General features: G+C 38.8%; 1 protein-coding gene across 2 annotated transcripts in view; it reads right to left on the minus strand.

Moving 5' to 3' along the window:
* The window catches only part of SYNRG (synergin gamma), a 56,400-nt gene extending 37,388 nt beyond the window's left edge, over nucleotides 1-19,012 (minus strand). Inside the window, exons 1-10 of one of the 2 annotated variants that reach the window (XM_034752187.1) lie at nucleotides 18,977-19,012; nucleotides 17,483-17,601; nucleotides 14,238-14,368; nucleotides 13,767-13,872; nucleotides 11,356-11,467; nucleotides 7,844-8,146; nucleotides 6,672-6,896; nucleotides 3,345-3,422; nucleotides 1,197-1,393; nucleotides 5-253 (exon numbers count right to left, since the gene is read on the minus strand). In XM_034752187.1, coding sequence (XP_034608078.1) covers nucleotides 5-253; nucleotides 1,197-1,393; nucleotides 3,345-3,422; nucleotides 6,672-6,896; nucleotides 7,844-8,146; nucleotides 11,356-11,467; nucleotides 13,767-13,872; nucleotides 14,238-14,368; nucleotides 17,483-17,599 — 1,518 coding nt within the window. In that variant the 5' untranslated portion in view covers nucleotides 17,600-17,601; nucleotides 18,977-19,012. The remainder of the gene's footprint in view (nucleotides 1-4; nucleotides 254-1,196; nucleotides 1,394-3,344; nucleotides 3,423-6,671; nucleotides 6,897-7,843; nucleotides 8,147-11,355; nucleotides 11,468-13,766; nucleotides 13,873-14,237; nucleotides 14,369-17,482; nucleotides 17,602-18,976) is intronic. The other variant, XM_034752189.1, reaches the window with a different exon arrangement.
* Between the last annotated feature and the right edge of the window lie 3,205 nt (nucleotides 19,013-22,217).

Here is a 22,217-nt window from a genome sequence, read left to right on the forward strand (position 1 = left end):
TAACCTGGTTTGTGGGGTAAGATGGCATGAAACCACTAGAAACCTGTGCTGCAGCTCCACCCACTGGTGGAGTTATGTTCATTCCTATGACTGCCTGTCCAATATTAAGAGGCATGGAGACTGGCGGTCCAGAGGGCCTCATAGGCTGTTGATTCACTGTGGCAGGCAATGAAATTGGATATCCACTTAAAGTAGGGACAGGAGCAGCTGGAAATTGGTTTAAAACATCGGGACTCACTGCAGGTACTCCTCTCTGCACAAGGAGAAAAATAAAGAGATAGCTACATGCATTACACATTTCAAATGACTATTTCCTCCATCTGTACTCTTATTTCTCAGCTAATTTTTTAATTTATTTATTGAAACTATGAAAATGCAGGGAGTCAGTCCTTCTTCAGTTCTGTCTTTTGCACACAAAAAAGGCTACTGAATTTTACATGATCAGGGTGAACCTACACATATAATATGCTGGAACTGATACAGTTTACTGCTAGATCTCATACGGATCTATAGACTCACTTGATTCACTTACAATTTGTGTGTGTGTTTTTTAGTATCTGAATGCTCAAAATTTAGCACTGGCTAGAGCTCACTGAACATGGGTAGGTGCTATTCAAATTTTCCCCACACATCTCCAACAACGTACATCACTGGCTATCTTCACTGTCCCATCTAGTCTACTCCTGGATTTCTTTTCTGTCAACTTCTGATCATAGTGAAGTTTGCAAAAGTTGAAAGGTGGTTTTTGCCATTTCAGACAAGTTTCTATTAAACTAGGAACAGCCATGACATTACACTATAACCTGACACAAAAGTTAAAACCTAGACTACACAGGCCAAAAAATTAACAAATTCACCCACTGCCCAAATGCTCAGATAATCTAGTGGAGGGGCCCATACCACTTCCTAAATAGATAGATATACAACATAAAAGAAAAGCCAAAGCCAAATACAAACTTAAAGGAGTCCTGAAGAAGAAATAATAGCTATAAATACAAAGGGTGACATCCTGGATTCATTGAAGTGAATGGGAGTTTTGCCAGGATTCATTCAGTGTATTTAACACGTGGTATAATACAGGTACACGTGTCCATACACAACATACTGCAGGGACGTTACAAAAGTCAATGACAGTTTATCAAGAGGAGGTTAGACCCTTTTCCATTCTCCCAAAAGTCTGTCTCAGTCACTTGTACCTGAGTTACTGCTATCATAGCCAGGACAGTATAAAGCTCTTCTTTGGTAAGTTTTCCAGGTGTGGTACGATTGGTTAAGGCCCATATTTGTCCAAGGGTCTCCCTGGGAAGTCCAGATGACATCAGAATGGGATAGAGTTTAGCAGTATCTATTCCAGTAGGAGTCATAGTGGTTTCTAAAATTTTCTTATACAAATCTATTGAGGGAAACACAGTGTTGGCAGATGAAAATAAATATTTTTAAGTGATTTTAAGATCATTTTTCTATTCTAACAATAAAACTATGTTAAGGGTTGTAATATTGTTGACATGGAACGTTACCAATTTGATTAGGCATCAGTGTTAAAGTTGGCACATAATACTAGAAGTTTCATCTATATATAACTTCTCATTCTACCTGTACATTCAAATTCAAACAAGCAAGTGAAGGAGAAAAGAGGTTCCCCAAACAAAGCCCAAAGAGATATGGAGAGAGATTTGTAAGTTACCAAGAAAAATGGAAAATGAATAAAAATGCTGCATACTCCAGCACAACTCTACCAATTAACTTGAGACCTGTCAAAAGCATCCTCCAGTCCCTTGCAAGGAGAACATAACATGCTGTATTAAACAAGCTGCACCTAAATCAAGATAATTAGTAGTATCAATGTCTTAACTGATTTATTTTCTAACGAACAAACTACATCCAAAACCATCTGGCCAAAACATCCTATTCCCTTCAGTTTCAATACACAATAAAACAAGTTGCTTACAGTGGTTATTTTTCAGAAATTTAGGAGACTCAACTCTGCCAGCTAACTGTGCTACTTCACACCACAAGGAGTCTGGTGGCACCTTAAAGACTAACAGATTTATTTGGGCATAAGCTTTCGTGAGTTAAAACCTCACTTCTTCGGATGCAAGAAGAAGTAGTGAGGTTTTAACTCACGAAAGCTTATGCCCAAATAAATCTGTTAGNGATAATTTGCCATCATTATAACCTCTAGATTTAACATTTACTATGTTTGAAGAAGCTCCTGCCTTCTCTGAATACAGATAAAGCTACCAAAGACGTGTAAGACATCCAAAACCATGTTTTGGAACGCTTGCCAGTTTGTGCAACGAAATAAGATTGCCCTAACAAACACTATTGATCTGTGAAACTATGAAACAGATTAGCTAGGAATGTTGCGGAATTCCCATCCTGGGAGGTCTTTCAGAACCGGTTAGACAAACACCTGTCAGGGATGGCCTAAGCGTCCTTAATCGTGCTCTGCACAGGGGGATGGACTGGATGACCTCTTGAGTTCCCTTCCAGCCCTTCATGTCTATGATTCTCCAAAGCTATACTTGGAACAGATGAACTTGGTCATTACCACTGCAGCTATACCAAATCTAAGAAATACAATGTGTAGTTCAGACAACAGCACCAATAACCTAGTTTTCTCAGGAGTGATTAAAAAAAACTTGCTTTACAAATTAAATTAGTGATCGAGAAATTCATGAGCTGCTCTTCCTGCTTCTACTCAAAGAAATATATGTTGACATTAGTCAGCTGAAGTTTAATACTAAATTTAAGACACAAACTTCAGTGACTGCAAGTATGATGACTACTTCAGTAAATAACTTAAAGTTAAGTGTGTATTGCATTTAAATATCACATGCTGATATGCACTTGGGAAAGCGTAACCATTCATAGTCACACTCAATAACAACAACTCTGCAATGGCAGGGGACAGGATAAGATGACCTGATAGGTCTTTTGCCGGTGTTGTGCAGAAGGTCAGAGAAGACTGTCATCATAGTCCCTTCTGGTCTTAAAATCTAATCATGTATTTTCTGATTCTGTGGTGAAACCTGACTTGTCATAGTATGAACAGTACTGAGTAAGAACAAAGGAGACACCGTCAATCTTAAATACTCATACATAAACTTGTATTCCTCACTGTCAGAAGAACCACAGAACCTCTGACTCAAGCCAACATGAACTTGGAACAAAAACTACTGTACTGGAAAGCCTCTGTATCAAACCTGACAAAGTTTAGGGATTTGGAAAGTGTTTATTGCAGATGAAAAAAAATACTGATTTGGGTAAGACATTAAGCAACATTGAAGTGTAATGATTTTTATACTTTTTTCTTTAAATGATGTTTTAGCAGAATATTTTACCTGGAGCCAAGCTTTCATTGTAAATCCAAGGTGGCATCATTTGCTGGATTGGATCTTGGGAAGGGAATACTCCAACGCCTAAAGGTATGCAATAATATTAAAAAAAAGGGACGAGAATCATATTCCTATTTTGAATCGGAAAACGTCTGTGACACAGTTTTTGGTATTTCAGCCAGCCCATTTCCGACATGGAATCATCTGGCTACATGAGAAACCAAAACTGATACTGCTACAAAATGACCTAAAACAGCAACAAAAATACAATTAAATGCACAAGATGAAATAAAGAGCCACTCATTTTCCAAACGTATTTGTTTGATCAGGAACACAAGTCCCATCAATTCCAAACATTTCATAAATAGCAGTGGTTTTGCCATGCCTATTTACATAAAGTTGATGGGCAGAACATTAAGGCTATTTGGGGAATAATTTAATTTAATCACACTGAAACAAGTTTAGGACATATACTCTGTGTTTCACAGGTGAACCCTTCATGGTAAAAGCCATTAACATCTTCTGTCAGACTAGCTTGCCCCATTAGACCCATCCCCTCACCTCCTTATCCTACCTAGTCATCAGCTCAAGGAGATGGCATTGCTGCTGTTGTCACTGCAGAACTCTAATGCATTCTGTCCTCTCCAGTCCCCTGTAATGTGAATATTTCACTCCCCAGACTCACACATTATGTTAATTTCCCTGCTTGATTTCACCAAGTTTGACCCTTCTTAGTCCCTGCTCTGATTCACCCCTCAGTAGATTTCATCTTCACTTCAGACTTAAATCAACATTGTGACAAGTCCTTTGACCCCTTTTCTAACCGGCCACATTTCCCATTCATAACCATTCTTTCCTTCATCATGATCAATAAAACCTGCCCTTTTATTTCTTGTTTTTCTTATAATCTTCCCTACACTGACCACTGCCTGACTACAGCAGAATACTCTCTCCCATCACCTGACTGCTCAGAAAGTGACCTTCCTTCCCTCTGAAGAACCCGAATCCTGCTCGTCTCTCCAACCTGTTTTGCTTGCTCCCTCCTTTGTCTGCCCTTTCCCACAGTTACCTGCAACACTTCCTTATCCTCAGCTCTCTCATACTTCAAGTTCTACTTGGTTTACAGACCAACTGTGGGCCTCTGTGCATACGAGCTGATGGACTGAGAAAAGCAGTGCTGAATGTGCCATATTTGTTCTTGATCTCCTCAGACTCTACAGGGATTCCCAGTAAGCCACAAAGTTTAATTTCTACTTATCCCTAATTCCAAAGCTGCTAAAAACAGTCACTCCCCTCTTCCATACCAGCAATTCTCTTCACCCAGTCAAGTAAGAGGCATTTGCTTTCTTCTTTCAATCTAAGATTGCCCTAACTTGTAACTTTTCCATCACCCGTAACAGGTCATCCTCAGCCATTCCCTCCTTTTTCTCCTCCACTCCTTTTACTTCCCTTCCATTTTTGCTTCCACCAGAAATTTCTGATATAATCTCACCCCTAAAAAAATCTCCTCACCTCTCCTATAATTTGCTCCCATCTCCCCATCCCTTGTTTCCTACGTTACAATAGATTGATTTAACTCTTAGTAACTTCCAATTCTCTGAACTTTGCACCATCCAGGAACTTCTTGGGATGATTTCCTTGTCCCCAATATCACCATATTACTGCTAACCCCACCTCCTCAAAGTACTTGGAATGGTTGCACTCATCCTTCAAATCCTTTAACAATATCCTGGACTGTTTTCAATGAGGGTTTCTACTTGGACTACAGAACAGAAGTGTTCTTTTATGTATAGCTAGCTTCTGCTTTTCTGAAACAGAGCCTCCTCCTCCTACCTCACTAAACTTGGTCATGGTGAATCATTCCATCCTCTTAAGCAGAGTCCATATCAAAGCAGGCATCTCTGGCTCCTTCCTGTCATGGGTTCTATTCTTACCTATGAAATTCCTGACTCTAGTAGTAATCCTCTCCTTTCACACAACTCTTAGCTGTTGGTGCCATAATCTTCCCTTTCTGCAGCTCCTATTTTCTGGACTGCATTCCTGTCTCATCAACTTTCCATTGATTCTCAGATCATCCAGAAATACCTTTTCTTCCTTCGTTGTCTCAATTTCTCTTTTCCCCTACCATTTTAATCTTTGCAGCTAACTAGAGTGTGTCAAGTTTGTGCAAGAGATACAATATCACTACTTTACATTAATTGTATTGTAAACAAATACAGCTCTTATTTCACAGTGTGCATTACAACTGTATTTTATTTCAAATTACAGAGTAAATGGGTAACTTGAGCTACTAAAAAAGCATTATCTGAAAATAGAATGATTTAATTTCATCTTGTAACCAGTAATTGGTGGGTATGGGTTTTTTTGCGCATTGGTGAGGTCCCAGCTATTAAGAGCAATGTCATCAAACAGCAATCAAGGTGGTATATAGAAAAATTAATTGAACTAAAGTACTGGCAAGTCACCACAATCCCTTACGAAAGTGCCAACTTGAATTTTTAAATTTCATTATCTATATATTTTTTAAAATTGACCGGTGTTTCAAGAACAGAGGCCATGCAAAGCTATGTTCATGTCTCCCCATATTTGAACACCCTGGAGTTCAATATCTGAGGGTGTCACCAAGCACAATTTCAGAGCAATATCAAAAACATACCAACCAACACCTTTAATCTCTTTTGGTTCAACAGTTAAAGTTCTCTGTAGTCTGCTCCATAGTCAACAACACTAAAATCACATCTACAACAAGAACCTGCTTAATTAATACTGTATTGTCAAAGTATTGACATAGAATTGCATTTGTATCTGGTCCAGCTTGTGAAGTTTTGACTTCTACAAAGCAGGCTTTAAAAAAAAAAAACCATGCCAGGCTAATGGCTATAGTATAATGTTGCCCAGACAAATGATTTAGCTTAACTAAACCATTTCCCCCTCTAGCAGTTGGGTGAAGACCCATTCTTCAGTAGTAAGTTTCTCATGTGGGTTTTTTGGGTCCATACCCTCCCCCATGCCACCCAAATTAATAAAAAAAAATACAAAGCATACACAAACAAATAGGTTTTGCTGAAATAAGAAGACAGAATATTTTAAAACAGCAGAGAATCTGTTTAGAGAAACTTGTTAAAATGTTTACAGTATATGCATGGTGGAAAGGATTCAGAGTAAATTCATGTATGTTACTTGCAGTCAGGAGCGAGAGGCTTTGCCATATTATTGAAGCAGGGATTCAGAGCAAAATGATGGAGCATTTGCCATAGAATTAGCGTGTAAGATGTTAGCATTCAAGCTGCAGTCTATCAGATTTACACTTTGTCAAATGTTTCATTTGCTCACCACACTCTTCAACTGCTATGTTTTGTTGTGAAGCCTTGTACACCTCTGCAGCGGTGGTACCACTTACAAGCCCACCTACAGCATTCCCGTTATTCACGGTTACACTGGGATGAACTTGGCTTGCGGCTGAGGCTTTATGCTCAATTTCAGATGTTTTAAGTTTGGTTTGCTCCTGTCCAGATGCACTTAAATGATAAATTAAGAGCGACTCCTCCAAGGAATGGCCTAGACAAACAGCATGAGGAATTACTTTTATTTGGTTAATCACCTTTGTACATATTCTCCCCCCAAGTCATAATCCCACTCCCTCAAAGGAAAAATGTGTCAAGTCATACTTAATGGTACCAAGTAATGTGACTGATGGCTGATTCTCCAGAGCACTCTGTGTTCACTCAGGACACCAATGCAATTCAGGTCAAGCAACTTCTACTAGACCTTGAGCCTGCCCAGCACAGGGGGTTGGCAATGTACTTTTTTCCTTGTGCTTGTAATGAGCAGAATAGGAAATACACTTATTGCTGCACAGCCATCAAGTCACTCCTGACTAGTAGCAGGAATAAGGGCTAGTGGCCTGATTCAATGCCCACTGAAGTCTATGGGAAACTTTACATCGATTGGATCAGCCCAGAGAGGGGAATGTGAAGTCAAGCTCCACATTGGCATAACAAGGTCTACGTTTATGCCCATCTCTCACCTCCATTTTTCCCCGCACTTTGGCCTCTTATGAATAAAGGAGATAGCACACAAGAGGCTTTAGACTCAGCTGTTTATAATAAAGAGTCACATGCATCCCACTTAACTTCCCTTGGGCTCACACAAATTCGCCGCTTACATGTGCTAGAACGTAGCCACCTGTCTCGGACTAGGGGAGAAGGAATTGCGGGATCAATATCAATTATTTTCTCCTATAGTTCAGAACGCTGCCACCCCAAATTATAGAAAGGTTTTGGTACAAGAGTGATCTTAAATCATCTGCTAAGTGTGCCAATTTCCCCCCACTGCCATGAGCAGAATTTTATTAGGAATTAATACAAACTTATTTCAATTTATCCATTTGTCATTTACCAGTATGTAATTTTGGATTACAAAAGGGAGTGTTAAAGCGAGGTAGGCTCTGTTTCCATGTAAATACTATCTCCAATTGTAGAGCTAATGAAGATAGGATGGGTTACCTGTTTTATGGGTTTTGTGCGAAGATGGAGAGGTAGAGAAATAAGGAACCTGCCCAATGGTATCATGTAGGATGGAAGATACTGGAATCTGGACTGAAGGCAGAGGTTTGACTACAGCCTTTTCTGAAAGCAGTTGCCGAGCCTGGGTGGTAGGGTGGTAAGACTGAAAAGCCTGGAAAGAGGACTGAGGCACCAATGGTGGGGTTTCAACAGACCCTTGTATAAAGTCACTAAATTCTTCATCATCAAGAAAAGCAGAGGATTGGGAGACAGATACAGTAGAATGTGATGGTGTAGGGTGATCTGTAAAATGGAATGAACACACGCAATGGAAGGCAATGAGGTAAAGAAACTTGGTTGGGTGAAAAGGTGGGGAAAACAGTTTCTAAAAATGGCAATTATTAAATGTAAAAAACAGTGGTTGGGAAAAGTCAGAAGCATATGCAGAACTATTTGACCAAAATAATGAGAATATTTACCATTCTATCAATCGACCACACTAAGGCAAGGTAAACTTCAGCTGCTTTTCCCCCCCCCCCCTATAAACCCCCTCTTCCTGATTTTTATAACTTGTCCAGTTACGATGAAATTTGATATTTCCACAGTCTGTATTAAGGTTTCCCCACCTCTTATCTTAAGGACGTTTAAAACAAATGTAACCTGTGCTGCGGTGTTTAGAGCAGTGGACTGGGACTCAGGATATCTGAATTCTTTTCTCAACTCTGCCAGTAATTTGTTGTTACACTTTAGGCAAATCACTTAAACCCCCTCTTTTTGCTCAATGTCCTGATGAAATAGCGCCGATATTGATTTTGGTAAAGCACTTGGAGTTACTCAGATGAAAGGTGCTACCTAAATGCCAAGTACATTAAACAGACTTGAAGTAATCACCAGGTCATTCTTACAGGACAAGATATTCTAATGTGAGTAGTGATTTTGGATGCCCAACTTGAAACACCTTAATATGTCCCCATCCTTTGAAAATTAGGCCCCTTTAAGGTGTTTCAAGTTCAGAACCTAAAAATTCAGGAACCCAAATTCACTAGTCATTTGAAAATCTTTGGCCACAGTATTCAAGTTACGTCATTCTAAACAGATCTATTGTAGAACAAAATGGCAGTTCTACAGCAATTTGGCCAGACTCAAGAGCTATAATGGAAAAAAAAATACCACTTTCATAGGCAACGCTCCCTCAAGGCAACACAGTATATGTCAAGCACAGCATGACCATCATTGACTTTATTTACATGCATTTGGACTAACCACTTTATCCTCCAATGGTTCTGTTTCATTCCATCAACACAAACAAAGCCTTTAAATAAATCTATATTTTAGGTAAGGGTAGGTTGTCATGCTTTATTCCATGTACTGTATACATCCTTAACAATAACTAAGGGGCACCTAAAACTAGCAAATCCACCTTAAATTACACTAATGTATTGCCAGAGTTTCTATTTCAATTCTACACAACTTTAAAAGCCAGCCTTTAATTAAAAACTAGGCAACAAATTTTTGCTGTCCCACAATTGGTCTCTTGAAAGGTTTCAAAAATGTACTTTATTGCAGGTTTCTGCTCAGCTTGGAGAAAGCTTGTATAGGGGTCAAGCTGGAAGTGCATTAACCATAAACACTGCTCTCCAAGTGAGTTTTCACAGAGGAAAATTGAAACATGAAAAACACAAGAGGCAGCAAATGCAGCTTCCAGACAAGTTATTCACCATAGTGGCACAACACCACAATTTCACAGAACTATCTGCACTGAAGTGACAGTTCCTCTGATGCAAAACCTTGAGAAATAACACCAAGAGTGTTTGACCACCCAAACAAAAAGTGTGAACAACAGTCCCTTTATAGGAATAAAATAGCATCAAACTACTGACTTTTTCTCAGCAACATTATTCTGTTCCATAGAGTTGGTTTAAATCCTGCACTGTGTTGCTGAATGTCAACATACTTCATGTCACTCTTTCAAATTCTATATTTTATCTTCTGTATCAAGTTATTGAACAAACTCATCTCAATTGCCTGCTTTTCCAACCAAGTTATTTTTTCCCAAGTCTGGATTATTGTGACATACCTTATTTATCTCAAGGTCTTCATGTTCAATAACACCATTAATTCCTTTAAATGGAGTTTTAATAAACTCCGTCATTAAGCATCAAATGAAAGCTATTGTGGATGACATCTTGATTTTTCATATAATATAATGATGGTTTATTTGCCATCTCTTTCCTACAGTGATTTCTAATTCTGGCAGCTGATTTAACACACCCTGATGCAAACACGTTGAGCCACCAGCAACCTATAAGTTTGGGAGATATAAGAAACTTAGCAGTGGGTAATTCCACCATACCTCCATGTAAAGGACTCTGATTGTGCAGCTGGAACTCTCTACATCTCCATCCTGTAGTTTGAAATTAGGTCCCACTAGAACAGATCTGACAGATTTAGCGTGGTCTATGTATAAAACAAACCCATTACAAACACCACTGTTCAAGGTATTTCCACTCATCAGTGGTTTGTTTATCAGGGATGATGGGCCCAAATAACTTTAGACTTTGCAGTTCAGATCTATCTCTACTGTAAGTGATCACAGGAAAAAACACACAGTTTTTAGACAGAAGTCCAAATGAAATCTGTTGCTGGAACACTTGTCAAAAATTCATAAGATGACAAGGTAGAAAGGGAATCTCCACTCATTTGAACAGTTTTCTGCTCGGTTTCTTTGCACTAGTCAACATTTTAGTAGTACAGTTTAGAAGAACAGTGCTAGGGAATTGTCAAACTTGCTAGACAGCAAAAAGTTATTGCATGAACTTGTGAGCAACTTGAAGACCACCAACAAATAGCAGTCAGAGTGAAGATACAGTGATGGAAAAATCATCTGGGGACAAGCTTAGCTAATTGAGGCTTCATTTCAGGCAGGACAAAGGAGTTAGGTTCCCCACAACTAACATTTTTCTATTTAGAGGGAATATTTTATGATGTCAATTACTACTAATGTAATAATTCCTCTGAAAATGGATTATTAAAGGTTTTTAATTTCCCCATGTCCAGATAATGGAATCTGAGCAAGCTATTATAGTATTGTGAAATAATTGTATAATGTTTTGATACTACTTAGCACGTATATAGTGCTTTTCAGCTTCACAGCACTCTACAAACACTAATTAGTCATTTGACTAGAAAAAAAGAAACAATTGTAACATTTAGAAGTGCAATGTATGAGGGAAGTTGGCAGATGCTACAGTGTTAATATTCAAACTAAAGTTGTTGGTATTTTTAAATGAAAGCTTAACAAGTTCTTTGGTGAAATATTAGATCACAACTTTTACCCATGTATTTTATAAAGCATACTGCAGCTACAATGAAAGCTTCAATTTACTGAATCATATACAATTACCAGTTCAGCTCAGACTGCCTGAATACAAAACAGCTCCATGAATTAAAGGTCCTTACGGACATGAAGCAGTATAATATTGCAGGCTTATTTTCAACCAAAAATAAAATACCTGTTTTTTTTGGATGCGATGCTGGAGTGGGGTGCATTTTAGCATCTCTTGAAAACCCATCTAAGTTTCCTTTAATAGCTTCCAAAGCATCATCTCTGCTCTTCTCACCTGTCTGAAACATGATAAAAGTTTCTTTGAAAGTGTCATGGTATAACAACTCAAAATCTTCTTCCAATATTCATAATTGTTTTGTCCGAAAAAGTAGCAATATTTGTTAAAAAAAATAATCATACAAATTAAGCTCCATTTTCCAGTGATGGCTTTGGTAAAGCATAAACAGAAACCCCTTTACTTACAACAGAATTTATTCAACAGGTTACACAATGACAACAGCAAAGGTTTTTCACCCATTGGCATTTACATGTCTTCAGATGGGAATGAAAAGAATTAGTATATGTCCAAGTTCTGGAAATTTACTGTTTAACAAGAATCCTTGTACTGTTGTGATTACTAGGTCTAAAAATGTACCCAGTTGTAAGCTCAAATGTAAAAAGTATGTGAAAGTTCATAACATGTCACAATAACTTTTTGCCTGCTTGGAAATTAACCACGGAAAACAGGTCAAGCTGTTTTCAATAATGAAAGTTCTGAACAAGTGCAAGAGACCCAGAGAGAGAAACTGTATTAATCCAAACAAAGAGGGCCTGCTGATATCGTTCAAGGACTGTTGAAATCATTCTTGGTAAAAACAGAAGATGTGGAGCCAGAAATTAATTAACCAAAATTGGTGTGGTGAATATTAAGCCTAACTAGTGCACAAAATAATGAAGGGATGAGCTATGCCACACTCTTTTCCCTTTTTTTGGAGTTCTTCAAGAGAGACTTTGAAAACAATCTCATCACCTGCCCCAGTGCATCCCAGTTCATCTCATCTTCCATGACCCCAAAACGGAGCAGACCAGATCGAAAGACTTTCTTCCTGACAGAGAAGCCATTAGGCCTTGCTCTTGTTCAAGAACTTTTGTTTTTCACTTGTGAGTCCTAAGAATGATATCATCATGACAGCCAGTCCTCAGCCCATCACAGGGATACGTAATTGCCAGCGCTAAAGAGGCATGTAAGATCCTGTTCTCCCTCCCCTCCTTTTGTGTTATGTTCTGCACCCCTTCCCTTCCTCCTATTCTCTCTCTCACTCTCTCGGCTTTTCATCAAATCCTGAAATCAACTGCACTGTATCAGCACAGCAAGTTGAGATGACCACAATCCTGCCCTAAGGAGAAAAGACTCGGATAACATCCCTGATCGGAATATAAACCAGGGACCAAGAAACAGGTGGGGTAGTTGACCTGCCAGCAAGAGCATCCATTTGTAACTGACCACCTATCCAGTGTACCAAAAACAACAAAAGCCATATTCCCCCACCTTTTCTGTCCTCTTTCTCCTCCACCTTGTGTCTGTCTCTTAAAAACGTAAGTGAAAACCCTTCACACATCAGGACTGAATGTAAAATTAACTCTTTCCTTTTCAAAGAAAAGTTGTTGCTTAAACAAATGACTGATATTTTGCCTCCAAAAGGAAAGAGACTTCAGTAGGTTTTAATTAAGTTTGTTTTGCATAATCACTAAATTCCAGCTTCAATATAAATGCTTGTTTTAATTTCTTGTGTTTTATCAATAAACTTTCAATTTCAGAATGAATGATTTTCGGTGTTTGCCAAGGAACCGGATAAACAAAAGCCTCTGCAGAAAAAAACCCTGAACCAAAGTATCACTGTTTTAATGCTGGACACCAAAGGAGTTTATAAACACTTATCTCATTTGGTCCTTGAGATCAATACAACAGTATTCACTTAAACTGTGCCACAACTTGAGAGCAGGGAGTCCAACTAATGAACATATTGACATTTTTATGTATTGTAGAAACCTATTTTGTTCCCAAACTACGTTGTTTTCTTTTCCAAAAGCAGTTGGATTGTTTGTTGAGCTACCACTGAGAGGAAAAAGGGATTCTCTTTCCTCAGACCTGGGTCAAAGTCATACAACATTCACCTACTCAGACCACAGTGGCAGGAAAAGAGGCACTACTATAAAAAGCACTGTTTCTGTCTGGTTACAAATGTTACAGCAGCAGAGAAGACAGTCTGTCCTTAGAGCAGCGGGGAGATGCAGAAGGGTGAAGTGATCAAGACAACAAAGGAAATTGATTCACTTTGCAATACCACATTTGTCTTGTTTTGATTACATAGCACCAAGAGAGGTGCTATGTACAAAGGGTTAAACATATCAGATGTTTTCAAGAGGCCTGATACAAAGCTCATTGATAACTAGACTCCCATTGGACTTCATCGGGCTTCAGATCAAGCCTTCGGTTGGGAAGGTGTACGAAAGAACAATCTATTTCTTCCCTAATACATGAAAGCCACAGGTGTTTTTTTTAAATCTGAAAATCAATAAATGCCGTTTAGGATATACCTTTGGTTTCACACTGCTTAGGAGTCTCAGCTTTTGTTTCTGCTCTTCAAATTGGCGTCGTTTTCTCTCTTCTTCTAAGAATTTTTGCTGGTGTTCAAACCTTTTTCTAAAGTGAAACAATATCAAACATAAAAATTAAGCAGTATTTGATGACAACTTCCATGCCAACCTTCTGAATATTGGTAACTTGGTTTTCACATTCCTTTCCTTTTTCACATAGATGCTTTGGCACACACTTTGCTACAGTCTCATAAAATTGGTAGAAAATAGCATATGCCACCATGAACCTCATACACCGCCTTCAAAGACAATGGAATGGTCTGCAACTAGCTTAACATTTTAGAATCCTAAATTCAATAGGAATGTCTCTAGGATAGGATGGCAGTTTTTAATGCACACAATAAGCTGGGGAATTCCGCCCTCCTTCCCCCCCCAGTAAGATTTTCCCAGCAGCATTAAAGCATCACTTACTGTTGCTCTTCTGCAAATTGTTTCTGCATGTCAGGGGTGTATTGTGGCGCTGCCGGGCGCATTCCTAAGAAAGAAGCCTGTCCCATAAAAGACATTCCAGTTGCTTGCATAGCCCCAAGGGGCATGCCACCCTATAACAATAAAATAAGTCTATGTTATGTATAGCAATATAAAAATCCAGCATCTGTACTATGTCAGGTTGGGAACTAGTTAGAATCCATAAAAATAAGCAGGGCCAGGTCTGCTCAGTACTTGGACGCGAGACTTCCAGAGACAGGGGCAGCTCCAGGCACCAGCACGCCAAGTGTGTGCCTGGGGTGGCAAGCCGCAGGGGGGGCAGCCTGCCGGTCGCCGCAAGGGCGGCAGTCAGGCTGCCTTCGGCAGCATACCTGCGGGAGGTCTGCCGGTCCCGCAGCTTCGGCGGCAATTTGGCGGCGGGTATGCCGAAGCCGCGGGACTGGCGGACCTCCCGCAGGCATGCCGCCAAAACCATGGCACTAGTGGACCTCCCACAGGCAAGCCGCCGAAGGCAGCCTGCCTGCCGTGCTTGGGGTGGCAAAATACATAGAGCCGCCCCTGTCCAGAGACAATCCAGGTGCTAAGCACTGTATAATAAAAGCATTGGTTATTCAGCAGGTAGCACTACTCTCAGTCAGGACTGAACCAATGCACCTAGACCAGTGGTTCTCAACCAAGGGTCTGCATACCCCTGGGGGTACTCAGAGGTCTTCTAGGGGGTACATCAACTCATCTAAATATTTGCCTAGTTTTATAACAGGCAACATAAAAAGCACTAGCGAAGTCATAACAAACTAAAATTTCATACAGACAATGACTTGTTATTGTTATTCAGTATATAATGAAATGTGAGTACAATATTTATATTCAATTTGATTTATTTGAAAGGGGTATAGTATTCTGGAAAGGTTGAGAGACACTGTCCCGGATGGTACTAGGAAGGTGCTGGATTTTTGGACAAAAAAATCATGATCCTGACTACACAATTAAAAAAATCCATGAAACTTCTCAAGAGTAGGGATGTTAACTCGAGTATCATGACCCACAAAGTCTCCCCTTTAACTTCAATATTATTTTCTTCTTTCCTTCCTATCCTAAACTACTGTGCAGTGTTTGTGTTGTGTTAAAAAAATTTCACATTCCACACAAGTGGTATACAAAATAATTCCTAGACATGTAGTTTGAATAGTCAGTAAAATGTGTCAATTACTTTTGGATCATTTGTATGAAACGCATGTGTAAGTACACACACACAAGATTTCATAAACAAGATTTCCCTGACTGGGGTAAATTATTATTTTCACTGATTTAGGAAATAAAATCTAGTGATTTTATAAAATTTATTTCTTAAAACATTAGGACGTTCTTTTACATATATTCCAATATAACCAATTCCTAAACGATTATGTTTTCAGGATCAATGTATACATGCATTGATTAAGTTAATGAATATTAACAAGATATTATTAGTTGTATGGACAGATCTTTGGCCAGCCCATTTTCAATTGGGTCACAGCTTTACCACTTGTTTTCAGGTTCCCTTGAACAAAACTACATTTTATTTTAACATAAGAACTATATTATGTAACTTAAGTTTATTAGGTAGCTGATGCTTGAAACTACCCTATGAAATATAACAATATTTCATTATAGTTTTAATGTCAATGGTTCTGTAATCCAGGATGATGAGATTTTCATCCATAAATTAAGCTACTGTTACCATTGCTGATGTATTCAGAAATCAGACAAAGTGAAAGCAGTAAATGTCTTATCGTCTTATTATTTCTAACCAAATCCCCTGAAAAATATATTTTTCTTCTGCAGTTTTGTAAAATTCATTATCCATTAAAACAAATAAGGGGCAAAAATATAGTTCTATTCAATTTGCTATATAACGCAACTTTATTAGATTAATGTTTACATGCTTAGACAAGTGAAGATTTACATGTAAGAGTGGTGGGCACTAGAAGATAAACAAATGGGATAGTTTTTGAAGAAATATATCAATCCCCCTCCCCCAAGTGTTAAGTTCCTCACATCATGTTGTGCACTATACTGTAATCTTACTTCTCAGCAATTAGCAATATAAAATGCACATTTTCCCCCCCTACAGCGTGGGAAGAAACCTTGCGAAGATTATGAGTTATGTAGGAGGAAAGTTACTTCAAGCGTGCAAAAAGGAGAGAAATTCAATACCAAAACTGCAGGAGGAAGAACAATTTGGAAAATTGATTTGATCAAAAGGAAGGAAATTTACAGTATTAAAGAAATGTCCAAAATGTTTGCTGTTCCCTGGGGCCTTGTTTGATTAACTTGTGAACCGCCACATATGCTTACAATATTCTACAGGTAACTAGTATATATAAATGATAAAAAACGTACAAAGCTGAAATCACAACATGGGTGATCATAGTAAATATAATGAACACAGGCCAATGGATGTTCCCTATAAAGAGCTCATTTCAAATCCTGGACAATATACTGTCTTAGTAGACAGTGAACAGTTATGAATATAAAGCAAAGGTAAAATAGGAAGGGTGAAACAAGGTGAAAAGACAAAAAGAGAGTGTGCTGTTGGAGTTGTAGATAATAGAAGCTATTTAACACTAAACACTGAACCATAGTGAAGGCACTATCAGGAATATTTAACACAAGGAATGGTTTACAAACTCCCTCTTATACTGAGAGTTTTGTTTCCATTACTGTTGAGTGCCATCTTCCCTCCTGCAGAAGGGCCTTTCTCTTAGCTGTGCTTACTGCAGCAATAGATACAAAGAAGTGGAACTCCCAAGTTCTGACATGTAAGAGCAAACTACAATACCCAATGTTTTCTCCCCCCATACCCTTGTTCATTATTGCTCCCAGCTACGACAGGGAATAATGCACACTGAGCTCCCACTGCCTCACCCACGCTACTTATCCAGATCATAAGGAATCCCACAAGTATCATGGCAATTATAAAATACTTTCAGAGAGAAGCTTGCGAAGCCAAAATAATGCAATGCAATAAAGACACTTGCCTATGGGCTACTGCCCATCTCTTCATCCTGAGGTCACCTCCTCCACTATCCTTCCACCCCAGCAGCGGCAGAACCCTTGACACTTCTGACTTCAGAGGCAGGTCCCAGGACCTCTTTCAGGGGTCATGTGTCAACAGCCTTACTGACACATACATTCAAGTTTCTATTTCATTTCACATCTACTGAAAACAAATGTTACTCACGTACCTGCATGGTCATCGGTCCAGGAGACATCTGAGAGCCATAATTCATTCCCATCATGCCTGGCATATTAGATTGCATGACAGATACCATTGGAAACCCTTGCTGTTGAATAGGAATCATACCTACACCAGAACATTAAACATTGATTAAGTCCCCAATTGGTTCTAAAGTTCATCTTTCAAATTAAACAGATAGAGGGAAGGAAGGAGCGACTGGCAGTTCTGCGTAAGTTAATACAAGGACTCTTTACTCAAGGGTGATTTGGTGCATAGAATGTACTACAACACAGGCAGCAATGAAAGGATCTTGCATTTTAAGAAAAGAAGCCTTCCAGGACATCTTCACAAGTTAAGTTGAGGGCGCTCCTTCCATCTCAACTGCTCTTTGAAAGAAACTTGGGATTTTCTTCTCTTCTTTGATTTTAAAACTGTAGTTTACAAAAAATAACCAACTTGTGCTGGTAGCCCATTCCGGGATTCTCCTGAAAGGATTATTTCTTATAACATACTTCATAGGACTGTCTAGGCATTACTGGTACATTTTGTCCACAGCGAAGCTTTTACATTCTCAGTTGACTGGAAAACTCTTGTGCCCGCAGGAGTGTTTACCCCACATAAAAGGTTTAACCAGTTGAAACATCTTTCAATAAAAGCTTGATTTAAATAAAATTGGACAAATCAGCCAGAAATGTATTAATTCATTGACTAAAACTAAAAGGATTAAACCAGAGATGTAATCATTTTAGAATGTTATCTTAGCAGACACAGACTGATTACAACATAGTCACTGCCAGTAAAATCATTATAGCCATGGATAATTTAACATTGCAGGTACAACTGCCTGAGAAAGGATGCAATTGGCTCAGGAATTATCAGTGACGCTTCAGCAGCATATTACTGAGCCAATCAGTACTTAGTGAATGGACGTCCTCCCACCCCCATATTTTCCATTAGTTAAACAAGTAACTGACTGAGGAATAAGAATAAAAATTATTTAAGGTTGAGGTTTCTTGATTTAATAATACTTTGCACTTATGTCATGCCTCTTGTTCAAGATTCTGACTATGCATTGCAAGTATTTACTGGGCCTCACAACACCCACATGATATAGGCATGCAGACTGGTAGACTGAAGTACACAGAGGTTAAATGCCTTACCCCAGTTCATTCAGTAATTCAATGACATAGTCAGGAACAGAACTCAGAAGTTCGGACTCCCAGTCCCCTGCTCTAACCTACAGAGCACACTGCCTTCCCAATGAGATCCAATATTAGTTATATGGGAAATTTTGTAAACAAAGATATAAGATTCAGATTAATGTTACTGAGTAGGAAGGAAGAAGTAAAAAAACATAGCTAACAGAAGAACTTAATATTCCCAATTCTAAACTTCAGGAAAGAATGCAAAGTTACTGTATATCTGACTTAGATTGCTTAACATTAACTTCTACACAAAGAAAGGGCAACTAAAATGTTCAGAATCTGAAATTCATACTTACCTTGCGGTGGGCCGATACCACCTGCTACAGGAAACATGAAGCTGAAAATAAATTTAAAAAAAGCATGAGCCTATGACTTGATATCTAAATAATTGCTCAAGGATTGAACTACTGAGAATGCAAAAGTTACCCCAGGTCTTTGACTCCCACTGCAGTACTACATCCCAAACTGCCTCATTTGCTCGGTCCAAAACATTTGCCCAAGCTGTGACCCACGGAATTAACCACAGAACCTTCCCTTCTCCATTAGAAATCGGAACAATTGCTGATGACGACGATCAGCCAAGATCCAGATGAAATAGTGCTGAAGAAAGGTTCACTGGAAGTGCCGATGAGATAATAAAACCATCTTCAGCATTATTATATAGAGCGAGACTAAGAAGAAACACATCTCATTTTCTGTAATGGTGCTCAAAATGGTTCTGACCCATCTATATTGCCAATTGAGCTGATTTTAACATATGCTAAGCTTGGGTCAGCGGTGGGTCAATTTCCTAATGTAGGCAAGTCCTTTAGAGCTGCAGGATGAAGGAGTATCCAGATTCAGGAGAATGACTAGCTGCATCAGAACATACTTATCCCAGCTCCTTCATAACAGGTTTTCCACAGAGAAACAAAACTATCCAAGAAAAAAGTTTTTTTCCTGTTAAACTTGAAGAATTAGAAGACACCGCAGTGTCCATTTCCTGTTCTTTGTGCTTTAACTTTCCATTGCTCCCATTTAAAGGGAAACAACTACTTACACCCAAGGGGAGAGAAACACATCCCAGCACATATCAAAGACCAAGTGCACAAAGATAAAAATCAGTGTTAAAAATTCAGCTGAAATCATAAGAGCAATGTCTTGTACCCACTTTGAAGCATAAACATCAGCTTAGTAAGTGACAAACAGTGTAATTACTATAAATGTACAGCAAGATTCACAGGTGCATTAACAGACAGTGTTATAGTCATACATGTCCACCAACCACCACACAGTTCCTAATAGCCCCCAAAACTTCAGGGCCAGGTACAACACAGTCAGCCATACCACGTTATTGGGGCTGACTATTAAAGCGCTCTTTCAAGTCCTCCCCCAGCTCCATAGCTCAGCACTGAACTCTTCTGATTGCCCTTGTGTCTGGCTCTTCAAACTCATCAGACAGCCATTGCCGGAGAGAAAAAAGGAGTCCTAGTTTAGCAATACCGTTTGCAACTCACGCTGAGACAGATGTCAGCAATAATTTACCAAGCAAGGACTTTCTTCAGTCCCCACCAACCTCTTACATCAAACTCTCTGGAGAGAGAGAGAGGCTTACAGACATTCAACATCTCTCAATCCAAGTGGGTTAGTCAAGAGGCCAGATGACAGACTAAGGAAACAAAGTGAAGAGGGAATGACATAGCAAAGATCTGCTCATAATGCTTCAAAACTGACATTGAATTCAGAAACCTATTGTGTTTTGTAAATGTAAAAGAGCTGGATTCCTTATTGTGCCTGTTCTCTCTTACTATGCAACATCTATGTGTAATGTGGAGTTCAATCATAATTAGCTACAACTGAGAACACACAGTATCCCGGACAATCTGTGTTACCCTTTATTTCTGGGCCCTAGTCTATGACTGTGGCTCTTAAGCTCTACAGTAATACAAATAATAATTAATATAACTTCAAAATTTGAACTCATGATACTCTTAGTTCCTCAACTTTTCATTCTGCCCTAACCATTAGGCCACACATTAATTCCTCCATTCACAAAACTGTAACATACACATGCACCCAACTAAGGATAAGTTAGTAAGTCTGGCCCTACCACCACCACAATTTTAGGGTTCTCTATAAATAGAAATGTCTCCTACAGCCCCTGTGGAGAGTGATCTGCCTAGGCATGTTTTGCCAAATCTAGAAGCAGGCACTGGGACTGGAGTGCTTGAGCAGGATCCAACCTAGGTCAGTTGTAACCAAAAGCTGTTATTAATTGATGAACGTTCAGTGACCCATATGAAACAAGCTCGGTTGCCTCAGTCCAGTTCTGGGTGGAGGGGTACTGACATCATAAAAAAAACAGCAGGCATTAGCTGGCAACCTTGTCTCAAGTCACAGCAGGGAGGCCAGCAACTAAACTCCCCTCCTGCTCCTAGCTGTGGTTCCCTTTACATCAAGGCTGAGGCACATGGACAAAACAATGTGGGGCAGTCAGATTGCAGCCTGAGTTTTGCTTCAACTGTGGATCGAGATCTTTTAGTTTCCACAGCTGCTAAGATGGCACTTTTTGCCAACAATATACTCACATAAAACTTATAGAGAAGTTCAGAAACACGTAGTTTCCGACCTACACCTATCACCTTTCTCTCATGTATCAATTATTCACTCCAGGGTCCAATTTACAGATGAATACAAGAAGTAAATTAATAATTAGCGTAATTAATGCTATTTTAGAGCTATACATTTTAAGGTAGCACTTGTATCAAAGACAGTATCCGAAACTATTTTAAATTATCCCCTTTTTCTGCCTTGTGAGGATTCTGGTGGTAGAAATAAGGTTCTGTTCTAGTTTAACTGAAATGCAATGTAATCTGGACAAGCACACTAAGGTACCAGCACATGTTGTAAGCAAATAAAGGCCAGATCATTAAATATTTATCCCTTTCTAGAGTTAAGTAGTGATTTATTTATAAGCATCTGTAAAAACTGTAGCTAATTAGAGGCAGACTGTAAGAAATAAACAAAAATGAAAAAGTTGGTTTCTCTGAATCAAAATTCTGAATGTGTGTTAGGATTCACTGTTGACCTTGTTCAGTCAAAGATTTAGTTACACGTTTGGCTACTTTACTTTTTAGCAATAACAGAAAATGTAAAACATCAGGAATTCTGGCATGGAAGATGTATCTGTATACATGTATGTATCTATATATCTGTATACAAAGAAGTGTTAAATAGCTATTCAAATATACATACACAAACAGAAGAGAAAATACACATCAAGTTAAAACAAACAAAAACTCCTAGACACTGCATCATTAGGGAGTCACAGGAAGAAGTTACTGATACACAGTAAAGTTACAGTTTACTAATGTGAACAATGTCTAAGCAACTTCAGTTAATTTACTCTGAAATAAGACATATTTTACCCTATAAAAACTTCTTAAATTAACGAGAAAATTACTTATTGAACAAACAGGCATCCTATATCAATATGAAAAAAGTGAAAGATGGAACTGACTCATTTCCAGAAGTTCTGCACTAAAATTATTAGTCTGC

Source organism: Trachemys scripta, chromosome 18 (assembly GCF_013100865.1).
Source record: "Trachemys scripta elegans isolate TJP31775 chromosome 18, CAS_Tse_1.0, whole genome shotgun sequence".
NCBI lineage: Eukaryota > Metazoa > Chordata > Testudines > Emydidae > Trachemys > Trachemys scripta.